Raw genomic sequence first — 14,921 nt, 5'->3', positions numbered from 1 at the left:
TAACAAGACGTTGATGCAGAAAAAGCACAAATTGTTGCATCAAAATTCACCACAATGCTGGAAATTAAGCGTTGGATTGCTCAAAATCAAACCCCCTGGTTATATCTATAATGTGTGCCCACCACTGTTTAAACAAAATCTACGCCCTTGATCGCAGGAATAAGAAGAGATAGTGTTGACTCAGACGGCTCTGCGCTGTGAGCGCAGGCGTGGATCCAACTGTAGCATGCAGACAGCAGGCGGCAGCGGAACTCTCCACGCTGCCAACACCGGCTCCTACGCTCCGCTGGGAGGGGAGGAGGATTCACAAAACTGCAGTTTATAATCGCCTTCGGTGTGTCGCCTGTTTCTGTGGAGGTGCAGTACACCCTACCCCCTCACTCCCGCTTCCTCCTGCCCCGGCTCGCTGTAGACTGTAGACGGTCGACTTCAGGCGCATTGTCGGCGTTGTTTTTGGACTGTGGTGTCCCGCAGTGACCATCGACTGACTGCCGGACTGCAGCAAGTAGTCAATCCCCGTTCGTGCCCAGTGTAGCCCAGAGAGCTCAGGCATGCCATCTGTCTCGACTGGAAACATTGTTGTCTGGACCGACAGTCGCTTTACTACTTGAGGGGAGTCAAAGTTACTGAAATGGAGACTTCTGGGAGTGATGCAGCGGTCACATACTTGGGGAAAGCTGAGGAAACAGACGGATACTATGACCTGGAGCACCTACCTCCACTGCTGGAGGATGAGGTGAGACAATGTTATAAATGTTGTGATTCAGGGGTCAAAATGACCTTTTTCATTCACCAGCCAAACGACCAGTGAATGTTCAAATTTGACCAGCCACCCAATAAAAAAAATCCTCGTGGTCTAATTATGAAAATGTAAGCAACTTGAATTCGATATGAAAGCTTCTAAGATACATCACAACCAGCCAAATGCTGGTAGAATATGCAAGTGGCTGGTAGATTTGCTTCACTCACCAACAAAAAAATAAAAACTGATTTTTATTTTTTCCCTCAAAATGTTTTACCAGGTAGGCCTACTTATTTAACTACTGAGGGTTTAAATCAGGAGTAGGCCTTGGGTTATTAGAACAATGCCCCTCTGCTGCATCAAGTCTTAGAAGTTGTAATTTCATGTCCAATGTCTGCACAAGATGGCAATGCAACTGATGCTGTGTTCTTCTTCATATATTATGTGTCACCCATAGAAGTAGCCATGAACCAGCTTTGTCACTGTAACTTCTTCCCATAACCGGTGGCAGAAGAAGTAGGTCTATGATTCAGATTCTTTACTGAAGTAAAAGTACCAATCATTTGAAAATAAGTCTTGCATTTGACATATTACTGAAGTAAAAGAACAGAAGTATGCATCAAAATGTATTTAGTACAACATACCTTAGTAACTATACAGTTACAGTAAGTAGTCAGGCCCCTCCGAAGATAAATCTGGGTAGCCCTGAGATGATTATTGGAGTTAAAAAGTTCTGCTATATAAGTTTTTATTCATTCTTTGGACTTTGGACTGAATCTTTGATTTTTTGGGGATAATTGCCTACTTTAGCCTTGAAGAGAAATTTAAGTTAAACCATCTGAGACGTGTAGAGGGGAAATGTCTCTTTAGTGGAACTTCTAACAACTTCTACATCTTAAATGTTACAATGGGCCATGACCACACGTCTCTTTTTTGTAGGGTGTCACAAACCAGAAACGAGCCAATGCTTTGTATTTTGAAACCTCATCATATACATATGTAATATGTAAAATCTTAATTTGAAAAATAACCATAGCTGTCAGATGAGTGGAGTTAAAATTACAATATTTCCATCTGAAATGGAGTGGAGTATAAGTATTAAATAAGCATAAAATGGATCTACTTAAGTACGCACCAAGTGAAAGTTCAGTCACACATAAACACATTGACTACTGGCGCTTTCCTCTCAGTCCCGCCGTGCACACCAGCAGTCTGATCAGAACCTTGGAGCTCAGAGGCAAACTTATGTAGGACAGCTATTTAACTTGAGGGGGGTGAGAGAGACTTCCAGCTTCCCTCTGCACTCTTCTCAAGGGAAACAGTCTATTTATGGGGCTGCTGCTGCTCCTGCTGCTGCTTGAAGTGGCACTTTTCTGCCATGTAATTGTGCTCGACCCTACTAGATCACATTGATACGCTTTGTTCACAATCTGCTGCAACTCTCCTACAAGAGAGTCACAGACACTCTTATCTGGTAGCCACTCAGAGATAAGCTAATGCCGTGGTTCTCAACTTGGGGGCCAGATAATGTCTGGGGGTCGCCAGATGGTTGGGCTGGGGAAAAAAAAAAAAAAAATGAAATAACATATTCTAGACTGAAGAATTGTTGTTACATTACTGTGTGAGTTTGGTACATTTCATGTGTTATATTCAGAGCTTCATTTGTAAATCGAGGTCCTGGAACGCAGGAAGGGGTCTGAAGGCGGGTCAGGTGGAGAGAAAAAGTCACAAACGCATCAATATCCACAGAGCCTGGAGCACATTGGACAAGGCTAGGTGCTAGCTAAAACCAAACTGTCATGAAAGCAAAGCATTATTTGTTTACATGTATTAATCAGAGCATTTACAAAAAATCACTCAAACATTTGCAGGGGGAGGCGTGTAGATACAGCTACACCGGTTTGCAGCTCTCTTTCTCTCCTTGTCGAGGGTGGTGGGGGGTGGGTCTCGAACACCGACCTCATTATTCTGGGGTGTCGTGACTGGAAAAGTTTGAGAACCACTGGGCTAACGCATTAACACTTACTTTCACAGTTGGAGTAAAAATAAGTCCCCATTGAGAGATGCTCTGTGGTATAAATAATGTCATGGAAGAAATGTCTCTTTGCTCTTTATTTTTTATTTATATCTTTATTTATTCTTTATTTTTAACTTAATACATACTGTGTACATATACTTATACTTATATTGTTTATACCTATACTTATATTGTTTAATATTCCATCTAAAGAATGTGTGACGTGCACCAACAACACCAAAACAAATTCCTTGTATGTGTTCAAAAAACGTACTTGGCAATAAAACCCCTTCTGATTCTGATTCGGATTCTGAAAAGGGGTCATGGTAATGGAAGTACTGGATAAAGTGTTTGACAGTTGTTGCTTTGTGATGCCCCACTCTTCCCTCTTCCGCCCCTTCTGCCTGAGTTAAGGCCAGCTTTTGTGTCCACTTGCGAAGCGAACAGAAGATCCTGTAATGATCAGACGGCAGCATTATGCCGGGTGCGGCGTGGAATCTCTGAGATCACTGCGTCTGCCACGATTAATGGGGCCATTTGGTAATAGTGGATCACAGATGATGTAGTGTGTTCACGTGGGTGTGTAGAGTCACTCCATTGCATAAATTGTGTGTGTGTGTGTGTGCGTGTGCAAGATGTCATGTACTTTGTGTACCCAATGCCCTCGCTACCTAAGAAAATTCAGGATTTTCTACTGCGTCAAAATGAGGGCACTGTTTATGGAATCCTCTTGGAAAGATGCAGCCTCTTGTGGGCAGGGTCATTCACACTTTCTCAAAACTAAGACCATACTTTTATATAATAACTTTTCTGCCAGTGCTGTGAACGGTCATCCTTTACTCGGGAGACTATTTCCAAGTATTAGCGTGCAAGTGTTGAAACTGTGATATGTGATGTGTCAAGAAAAGCCTTTGCATTCACTTCTTAAATCTTTCGTATAACAAGAGGTACATTTAAAGCTATATTATAGTTTCTGTCGCCCCCCATGAGGAATTCTAAGTAATGGCAGCAACACTGTTGGCGCATCCACATGACGCAAGCCTTTGGTGATTGTGCACCACCCCCCACCCCTCCTCCAAGCAGTTGCTAGCAGCTCATGGAGGACACGGAGGATTAAAAAAAACAAAAACATGATGGATTCTTCAGAAGAGGTAATTATCTTGTAGTTTGTATGTCCTCTTCGTCTCCAAAGCTGAACCCTGCTGTTGTCCTTTTCTCAGCGATGACGTAAAACTCATCCCTCGAACTGCCGAACCGTTTCGTGAACAATAGTCATACTGAGAAATACAGAGAAAGTTCTGTGGAGCTGATTTAAATTAGCCTTGTATCAACTTATTTGGCAATGGCTTGAATGTGACGATCGTTTACTAATATAAAATAGCAGACCTTATCTGCTTAAATCTTATTAAATCTATTTGAAACTTGCTTAAGAAGATAATTCATTCAAAAAAACTTGAGTTTAGCCTCGGTTTAGTCAACATCATACCTGCAAACTAGTCGCTTTTCGGCGAAAATCTCCGTTTTGAATGGGAAAATGTCATCCACGTGAATCGTGTAGATCCGAAGAGTTTTTATTTGGGGGGGTCGGAGACCCGGTGCTAATACGGCACCGGTGCCTTAACGACCGTTATCTACCGGACCGAATAGCAGCGCGGATTTCGGTGCCTTATTTAGGTGGCACTTAAATGTCTGCGCTTCTCTCTGATGCTCCGAAAACGGACGTTAGAGGGAACTGAAACATCGCCGCACGGGATGCTAGTCAACACTACACTCGACAGCAGGTAACGTTAGCCTACCATTAGCTAACAGCTGGTGTAGGGTATTATTATTACATTTTTAATAAATCATTTAATTTTGACCCTGTGGCCTTGACATGTCTGTTGGCGTGAAACCTCTGAGCAAGTTCAGGCAAACAAACTTCTTCATGTGACATAATGTGCATCCTGCAGCATAGTTCCAGTATGCGCGATACGACGACATATAATGTGAGATGATAGAAATGTGTTGTGAGACTTTGAAATACTGTTCATAGGCCTGTCACGATAACAAATTTTGCTGGACGATAAATTGTCCCAGAAATGATTGCGATAAACGATGATATTGTTGTTCCGAGACCATTTTCATCTAATATAATGAAAATGGCATAATAATGCAGGTACACTTTTTCAAAGATCAATACACTTTTTATTTCTAAAGAATATTTAACACTGGAACTGGAAGACATTTTAAATATCCCAAATATGTCTTTGATCTCCTTCAGTATGTCGTCGTTCACGCTGTTGGACAGTTGTGGAATTTCCGTTTGTGACACGTATGTTCTCCCAGGCAATTCGTACTGGCTGTCAAATGTTTGCAGCATCCCTCGAGTGTTAGATCGATAGACTACAGACTCTGTACTACATTTAACAATTATTTATTAAACACTAAATATTACATTTAAATATTATGTAATTAATAAATTATATCTATCTATATCTATGTGGCTGTCTGCCACATGGCGAGCAAATGCTTGTACCAAAATAGTTCTGTTTTTCAGTCTTCATTTTGGCGAAGGTGCAGCTACTTTCTTCTGCTCCTCTGCTGCAGGTCGGAGCTTCGCGGGGGCGGGCTGAACACACACACACACACACACACACACACACACACACACACACACACACACACACACAAACACTGGCGCAACTCTGACACACTTTCCGCACTCCGTGTCCACGGACAGCTGTAGGCTTGTACCGGTTAATGTTCTGTGCATTGTCGGACACATGTAGCCACTTTCCTGAAACCGCTTGCGAGACTGACAAGTCCACAGCGGCGTGTATGTCCGAGCCTGTCTCCACCGCCTCCACCTGCAGGTTGTCAACTGTGTGCTTTGGAATGAAAGGGAGAAAACAGGACGTCGAGTAACACGGCGGATATCGCTCACATACTTTTTTTTTTTACTTTTTTTTGACGGCGCCTTAACTGCAAAGTGCCTGGAAAACCTGCTCCAACTCTCAACTAGCGTTTTCTCTTCTCTGTCTCTCTCTCTCTCTCCGCCAGGAGTCCCTCCTCCACACAAAGACCATGCGACTGACAAGAGGTTTCACTCCTCGTTACACTAAGGAACCGAGAGTGGTCATCCAGTCTCTTTGGTAGAGAGAGAGAGAGACGAGGAAAACAAACAAGCATGCAAATGGGAATTATCGCGGCCGGCGAAATTATCGAGAATTGATTTATTGACTATCGCGACAGGCCTAACTGTTCATACAGAGGAAGCTCACACTTCAATATCTCTGCTGGGGGATCTCAAACTACTTGCCCGTGACACAAATTCACTATGCACACTAACATGTTTTGAATGAATGTATTGTTCAGTACAGCTGAACGTTGACTTTTTGTTTTTATGCCTCTGTGCCAGCGACAGCTGTTGCCGGAGACATAATGGGACCGTTTGTCCCATTCATGTGAACGCGACATCACAGGACCCCCTGGAGGAAATTTATTCACGTCTACTTGGACCTAGTATCCATTTTTTGTATACATTTTTGCAGTCAATATTGTGACCTCAAAATATGCATTTTTTGCCATAACTCAAGAATTCCTACTCTAATTATAACAACAATTCACACAAATGTCTAATAGGATGAAACGATGAGGTGAAGACATTTTATATCCAAAAGGTGTGAGCCAGACTTTTAACTTTTAATAAATGCGTTTTACATGAGTTGGCTGACTGCAGTGCAGCAGATAGGGACTGGTTTGTTTACTCTTGTTTGGTGGTGCGTTAAGGTGCTCAAGGAGTGGAAGGAAACGTGAATGCTGTGCCTTTTGGTCTCTATTGCTGGACATTAAAATGTATAATATGCTCTGCCTCGCCACATTAAAAGCCCTTTCTAAAGTAGCTGAATCATTATATTAAACTGGCTTGCCAGACTCAACCTGGAAGTGCAGCCCTAATTAGTTGTAGGACTACCACAGTCTCTGGTTAACAGAGGTTACCAGCCTAGCAGGGCTAGGCACTGTTAGCATTGCAAACGCTAAGTTACTCTAAGTAACTCTAGCTCTAGCTAGCTAGCTTGGTTCGCAAGGTGCATCTGTTAACTATGACATTACAGTGTTTCCTTTAGGATTTTTTTTTTTTTGCAGTGGGGGCAGATCTGTCCGAACAACATTTACTAAATGAATACCACGCTGTATTGACCAAGACTTGAAACTAGCGGCTGAGTCCATAAACTCATTATGAAAAATGTTTTCTGAGGTTATAAAGCAAGTTAGAAGTAGGGTCATTTTCCCATAGACTTCTATACAATCGGACTTCGTAATTTCATTCATTCTCTACATATTTCTGTGTATTGCTGAATGACAATAAAAGGAATCCGACTTTTTTTTTTTGCAGTCAGTGGAGCCGCCCCCTGCTACCCACTAAAAAGAATGCAGGTTTATGGCACTTACGCATTGGCTAGACCCAAAGCCTACGTCCACTTCTTTCATAAAGTCTATGGTTCTGCCTCCTTCTGTCCTGTTTTTTTTTAGACAACAGGAAATGGAAAAATTAGACAAAAGGCTGAATTGTGCTAAATTTGTGTTACCATTTTCCCTCACACAAAGACTGGATTAAACTAAAGAACTGATGCAGATTAGGGCTTAAGCAATTCAAACAAATTTTTTTTACTTGTCACAGTGTAAGCATGGAATATATATACACACACAGTGGGGCAAAAAGGTATTTAGTCAGCCACCAATTGTGCAAGTTTTCCCACTTAAAAAGATGAGAGAGGCCTGTAATTTTCATCATAGGTACACTTCAACTATGAGAGACAAAATGAGGAAAACAAATCCAGAAAATCACATTGTAGGATTTTTAATGAATTTATTTGCAAATTCCTCAGGAAAATAAGTATTTGGTCACCTACAAACAAGCAAGATTTCTGGCTCTCACAGACCTGTAACTTCTTCTTTAAGAGGCTCCTCTGTCCTCCACTCGTTACCTGTATTAATGGCACCTGTTTGAACTTGTTATCAGTATAAAAGACACCTGTCCACAACCTCAAACAGTCACACTCCAAACTCCACTATGGCCAAGACCAAAGAGCTGTCAAAGGACACCAGAAACAAAATTGTAGACCTGCACCAGGCTGGGAAGACTGAATCTGCAATAGGTAAGCAGCTTGGTGTGAAGAAATCAACTGTGGGAGAAATTATAAGAAAATGGAAGACTCCACGCAAGATCTCCCCCCAGCAAAAATCCCAGAACCACACGGGGGGACCTAGTGAATGACCTGCAGAGAGCTGGGACCAAAGTAACAAAGGCTACCATCAGTAACACACTACGCCGCCAGGGACTCAAATCCTGCAGTGCCAGACGTGTCCCCCTGCTTAAGCCAGTACATGTCCAGGCCCGTCTGGAGTTTGCTAGAGAGCATTTGGATGATCCAGAAGAGGATTGGGAGAATGTCATATGGTCAGATGAAACCATAATAAAACTTTTTGGTAAAAACTCAACTCGTCGTGTTTGGAGGGGAAAGAATGCTGAGTTGCATCCAAAGAACACCATACCTACTGTGAAGTGTGGGGGTGGAAACAAAAAGGCAAAGGGACCAGGACGAGATTTTGAGTGAAAACCTCCTTCCATCAGCAAGGGCATTGAAGATGAAACATGGCTGGGTCTTTCAGCATGACAATGATCCCAAACACACCGCCCGGGCAACGAAGGAGTGGCTTCATAAGAAGCATTTCAAGGTCCTGGAGTGGCCTAGCCAGTCTCCAGATCCCAACCCCATAGAAAATCTTTGGAGGGAGTTGAAAGTCCGTGTTGCCCAGCGACAGCCCCAAAACATCACTGTTCTAGAGGACATCTGCATGGAGGAATGGGCCAAAATACCAGCAACAGTGTGTGAAAACCTTGTGAAGACTTACAGAAAACGTTTGACCTCTGTCATTGCCAACAAAGGGTATATAACAAAGTATTGAGATGAACTTTTGTTATTGACCAAATACTTATTTTCCACCATAATTTTTGCAAATAAATTCATTCCTGCAATGTGATTTTCTGAATTTTATTTCTCATTTTGTCTCTCATAGTTGAAGTGTACCTCTGATGAAAATTACAGGCCTCTCTCATCGTTTTAAGTGGGAGAACTTGCACAATTGGTGGCTGACTAAATACTTTTTTACCCCACTGTGTGTGTGTGTGTGTGTGTGTGTGTGTGTGTGTGTGTATATATGTATGTATGTATATATATATATATATATATATATATATATATAAATAATGTGTGTGTGTGCGCGCTTACCTGGAGATTCTTGTATGTGTGTTTGTCCACAGGAGAATGTGTCTCTGGCAGACATCCTGTCTTTGCGGGACAGCTGTCTGTCTGAGGAGGAGGTGTGGGCGGTGTGTGCAGAGTGCGTCCTGGCGCTGCAGAGTATCCGACCCTCCCACCTCTTCCACACCCTGTGCATAACACCAGACACTCTGGCCTTCAACGCCCATGGGAATGTTTGCTTCATGGAGCAGCTGAGTGGTGAGTCTGCAGCACAGTCACACTCTCATGTATATGTTTGGGCAATAATTAAACCACTTTCCACTTCCACTTCCATTGGATTGGCCTTGATTCACATTTTTTGCAGGTTTGACTTCAGGCATGCTACTGATGGAACTGACTGATCATATACTCAGCAAAAAAAAGGAAACGTCCTGTCACTTTCAACTGCTTTTATATTTTAAGCAAGCTTGAACAATTTTCACAGACATGTGACTAACAGTAATGGAATAATGTGTCCCTGAACAAAGGAGGGGTCAAAATCAAAAGTAGCCCTCAGTATCTGGTGTAGCCACCAGCTGCATTAAGTACTGCAGTACATCTCCTCCTCATGTACTGCACCAGACTGGCCAGTTGTTGCGGTTGTTGTTGCCATCCTGTACCTGTCCCGCAGGTGTGATATTCGGATGTACCGATCCTATGCAGGTGTTGTTACACGTGGTCTGCCATCAGCTGGGCTTCCTGTCCCCCAGTAGCGCTGTCTTAGGCGTCTCACAGTAGGGACATTACAATGTATTGCCCTGGCCACATCTGCTGTCCTCATGCCTCCTTGCACCATGCCTAAGGCACGTTCACGCCGATTAGCAGGGACCCTGGGCGTCTTTCTTTTGGTGTTTTTCAGAGTCAGTAGAAAGGTCTCTTTACTTTCCTAATTTTCTCATAACTGTGACCTTAATTGCCGACCGCCTGCAAGCTGTTATGGTCTTTTCGACCGTTCAACAGGTGCATGTTCATTCATTGTTTATGGTTCTTTGAATAAGCATGGAAAACATTGTTTAAACCCTTTTACAATGAAGATCTCTAAAGTTATTTTGATTTTTACAAAAGTATCTTTAAAATACAGTGTCCTGAAAAAGGGACGTTTCTTTTGTTGCTGAGTTTATTAGTCATGTTTTTTGACATTTCTCATGCCTGAACATTTACAAAATCCTTCGCAGCTTCATTTGTTGTCATGCTTCATCGGGCTGTGTTCCGTCCTCCTGCTATGATTCATCCTGTAAATAGCAGTGCCCACATTACCCTTAGTAATAGTAGTAGTCACAATAGTAGTAATAGTAGTTAGTTGTTTGTGCTGGACATGTTGCTATATCATTAATCAAAAACACTAAGCTCCCCGCTTCACTCGTTGCACAGTTTCCCTATCGATTCCATTTAATTGAGCTCTTTTTGCGGTCGGGATGACATTTCAAGCTGAGGCATACTTCCACGGCCAATCCCAAACCGGCTCCCCCTGTACCGCCGTATGAAAGAGTGACCTCGAGGGCTGTGGTGATGAATCTCAGTGAGAATGGCTGTTGCCACAACAACTCGTCAATAGGGTTCATTGCAGCTAAGTAATGACTGCAGTAATAGCAGGACGGTTAGTTGTACGTGACTGTGGGTGATGGTGAGGCAGCGCCGGCGTCACCAACGTACCCAGCCAGAGTAACAACATGTCCTCCGGTGGTTTTCAGTAAATTATGACCTTCTGCTAAGGTTTAGCATCGCAAGCTCATTTCTGATAAAACTGGACTGCCTGTGCTCTGTGGGAAATGGAATCAGCACCATTTGGAAAATGTGTTGAATCAGTTATATTTCTCAGCTCATACTACCTGTTGTGCTAAAATGCTGTAGGCATACATGACTCACCAAGCTCTCGCCATCACCCCGGAGATAGCTGCGTCACTGACAAAGGCTGTCTTTTGTATCTTCTCTCTCTCTCTCTCTCTCTCTCTCTCTCTCTCTCTCTCTATCTTATTCGCTGCCGATTTCACTGTGCTACAGTTCTTTCTGAATACAAAGGGTTGAAATATCGTGTCCTCCTTTTTCTACTCCTGTCTGTCCATTTCTCCTTCATGTTTGTTTGAGCTGTCAACCTCTTGGAGAGGAGATGGAAAAAGGCATAGGAGTAGAGGGGAAAAATAGGTGAGGAGAGGAAAAGAACAAAAAGAGGAGACCAGAGGAGATGGAAAAAAAAGAGAAGAGGAAAGGGAAGCAAGGAAAAGATAGAGAATGGGAAGGAAAGAGGTCAGTAAAAGAGAGCTAAGGAGAGAGGAAAGAAAAGGAATGAGAGGAGAGGAATTGGAAGGGGAAGGGACGAAAGGTGGAGGATAGGTGAGGAGACTAGATGAAAAAGGATCTGGCGGCCACATTCTGTTCTATGATGAATCGTGCACAAGTTGAAGGAGCTGATTGGATTACATCTCACTGGAATTGTACCTCGTACAATTTCATGCGACAAATAAAAATTGATTTGATTGAATTTAAGGAGGTGGGGAAAGGGAATGAAAAAGAGGAGAGAAAAGGAATGAAAGGAAATGAGAGGAATAGGCAGGAAAGAGAAGAAAAGGAAAATGGGAATGAAAAAAGAGAGGTAATAAAGAGGAGACGAGATGAAAAAGGCTCAGGAGGAGAGGAAGTTAAAGAGGGGAGGACAGGAAAGGGGAGGATAAGAAGGGAAAGGAAATTAAAAAAAAGGAGAGTAAAAAAGGACAGAGGGGGAAAAAAAGAGATGAGGAGAGGGAAGTAAAGGAAGGAAAGTAGGAAAGGGGAGAGGAATTGGTAGGAAAGAGAAGAAAAGGAAAATGGGGAAAGGCATGGAAGGAAAAGAGAGATGAGGAGAGGGATGGAGGAAAGGAAAGGGGTGAGGAGATGAATGGAAAGTAAAGGAATAACTTTAAGGAGAGGAGAGAAAGAAAAAGGCTAAGGAGGAAAGGAGAAATGGAGATCGGCCTCGTTACACATTGGAGGGGAAATCATAACTCCAGTAGACCAACCCAGATCTGTCATGACCCATTTATTCCCCTCCTTCTTCTGTCTCTCCTTCTCTCTCTCTTGGTACAACCTTTCTCTCCCTCAAGCGGCAACTTCTGGGTCTGAAAAGTGAAGCCAATGTGGAAGTGGCATTAACCTGCATTCTATCTAATGTCCAGCAGGGTGCAAAAAAAGAGGTCCAATTGTATAAAAGTCTTTTCTCACTTGATTTACTACCTCAGTAAACATTTTCCTAACAAGTTTATGGCCTCAATTGTAGTTTCAAGTCTTCTTTAATACAGCATGATGCTCATTTAGTAAATTATGGTCCCATTTATTTTAAAATAGACAATAAAGCGGGGGATGTCTTAGGCTACTTGCCAACGTGTCAAACACGACAGAGGCTTAGCAATAGGGCTGCAGCTAACGATTACTTTCATAGTCAATTAATCTGTTGATTATTTTCTCAATTATTCAATTACTTGTTTGGTCTATAAACTGTCAGAAAATTGTGAAAAATGTGGATCAGTGTTTCCCAAAAGCCAAAGACGACGTCCTCAAATGTCTTGTTTTGTCCACAACTCAAAGATATTCAGTTTACTGTCACAGAGGAGAGAAGAAACTAGAACTTATTCACATTTAAGAAGCTGGAATCAAAGAATTTTTACTTTTGTCTTAAAAAATCACTCCAACCGACGAATCAATTATCAAAATAGTTGGCGATTAATTTAAGAGTTGACAACTGATCGATTAATCGATTCATCTTTGCAGCTCTACTTAGCAATGCGTATCCATGCCACTGTGTTCATTTCAATAGCTGTAAACTTGTTTTGGGTGCTGTTGTTACAAAAAATGTCTTGGTCAGTGTTCTGCCAACAAAGCTAGCTAGCTACCGCAAGCATTAGCTAGGTAACTTGATGGGAAAGTCTGCCGATTTCCAACGAGCTCTTTGTCCTGCCGTAGATGCTGATGAACCGCTGGGTGACTTGCGTCAGAAGGGTTAAAAATAGGCGACATTCGATCCTTTAGCTTAGCGCATCTCCATGAAACCATACACTGGCTTAGACAAGTCACCCTTCCCAGCTCTGCTCTCTTGTCAAAATATGGTCACTTCTGGCTCCAAAATACCAAGATGGCGACGGCCAAAATGCAAACTCAAGGCTTCAAACCCGCAGTCCACAAACCAATGGTGACGTCATGCTGACGTGTTGCAACGTCTATTATCTCTCAGTCTATGCTCTCCTTTTGTCTCCACATGCCTCTTTACCTGTCTAGTCATAAGTCCAGTGGATGGAGTGCATGTTTGTGTTCAGGGCTTGCCGTTAGCACCCGCCAAATGCGGGTAGATTTCAGCAGTGGCGGGTAACACAGTCACTCTCACTAGCCACTTTGGCGGGTGACACGCCTTTATATTGTAACACTGGTGGCTGGAGTACTGTGCCACTGTGCCGCCGCCCGACACAGGAACACAGCTGTGACCCAGTGTGCAGCGGCAGCCCACTGCCGGAGTACGGTGGCCCGTATGGCACATCAGACCAGCAAGCCGCGGAGATCCCTTAAAATATCCCCAAAGAGCTCCGTTCAGCACGTGACGAGCATGGCAAGCCGAGGCAACAGTTGCGTCTGTATAGGTTATAGACTGTATAAGGTACAGGTTTGTAGAAGAAATACAGAGAGAGCTTGCAGCAGGACAATTTAGCAGGACATTTGGTCTGTGCACTCCTCTGCCTGTCACCGAGGGCAAGGGCCGGCAGATTAGTGACACACGAGTGTGCTCCAAATCACTTTCAGCTAATCTTCTACACCCCTGAACCACCTAGCCTATGCAATGAGAAGCTACTCTTTTTATGTCTGTGTTTTATTCGGTTGCATGTTTTCATACAAAAAGGAGCTTTACACACATTATCAGAGCTGAATATTGATAATGATATTGATGACTGATTTGTTATATTTTATGTAGTTTTGAATTCTGTGTTTTCTGTGCTCATTTACATTTAAAAGGGTTGTTAATCTGGTTCTTCAAGCTACTTGTAGCACACTATCAAGGGCGTAACTTTGGGTTCCACATTTGGGGTTTGGGGGGGGGGGGTTGAGATCCCTACCTACATTGAATCAGAAAGCCAACCACTTACCATGTTTTATTACAGTTAATATTTTTCATTCATCATTATGATAAGACATTTGGAGGGGTTGCACTGGCCAGTTTTGATTATTGAAAATTACGCCTATGAACACCACAGTCAACTTTATTCAAATAAAACCGAATGAAGCGTAATTTGGCAAACACTAGCGGCTAGTGAAAATGCTGAGTGGCTAGTAGCTTTGGAAAACCACTAGCCACAGTGGCTGGTGAGCAAAAAAGTTAAGCCCTGGTTGTGTTGGTGTTTTTCATGTATCTGTGTGTCCTGCTTTTAGCCAGTCTGATCAGTGGCCTATTTGTGGAGGAGGAGGAGGCCACACTGCTCCTCTGCGGCGGCTGCTGCTTCATCTTCAGATCTGCGCTGATAACTCCTGTCTTGTTTGTCAGGGATTATCTCTGACACATGAATTATGCAAACGAAGGGAAGCGGCTGCACTTGTTCACCGGACTGTTGGGGTTCAGCATATTCCTCTGATTTGCATCTCATTCTAGTGGATGCTTAGCATGTAGGTTACAGTACAGACCTGACATGGCTATACGTCATAGTGTTCACACATCAAACGACAAATGCACCGTTTGTTCCCTTTTAATGACGTTATGATACACTGTATGCTTATCAAATGTGCCTAATGGTGCAGTTAATTGGTATGTTTTCCTCCTTGCAGATGATCCAGAAGGCTCCTTCGTGCCTCCTGAATTGGACACCACAGGCAGCACGTTTGAGGTGAGAGATGCCAAATGTTTTTATAGATTTTGTTCTGGTCACAG

At 42.9% G+C, this 14,921-nt stretch overlaps 1 protein-coding gene across 1 annotated transcript in view; it reads left to right on the top strand.

Annotated features, from left to right (window-relative positions):
* The first annotated feature begins 404 nt into the window (after positions 1-404).
* The window catches only part of kndc1 (kinase non-catalytic C-lobe domain containing 1), a 67,182-nt gene continuing 52,665 nt past the window's right edge, over positions 405-14,921 (top strand). Inside the window, 3 exon segments of the mRNA XM_078273768.1 lie at positions 405-736; positions 9,064-9,262; positions 14,819-14,877. Of these exon segments, the coding sequence (XP_078129894.1) occupies positions 632-736; positions 9,064-9,262; positions 14,819-14,877 (363 nt within the window). The 5' untranslated portion in view covers positions 405-631.

The sequence above is a fragment of the Sander vitreus genome, chromosome 17 (genome assembly GCF_031162955.1).
Source record: "Sander vitreus isolate 19-12246 chromosome 17, sanVit1, whole genome shotgun sequence".
Taxonomy (NCBI): Eukaryota; Metazoa; Chordata; class Actinopteri; order Perciformes; family Percidae; genus Sander; species Sander vitreus.
Note: the sequence above shows the minus strand (reverse complement) of the source record. Positions and strands in the feature narration are given on the sequence as shown.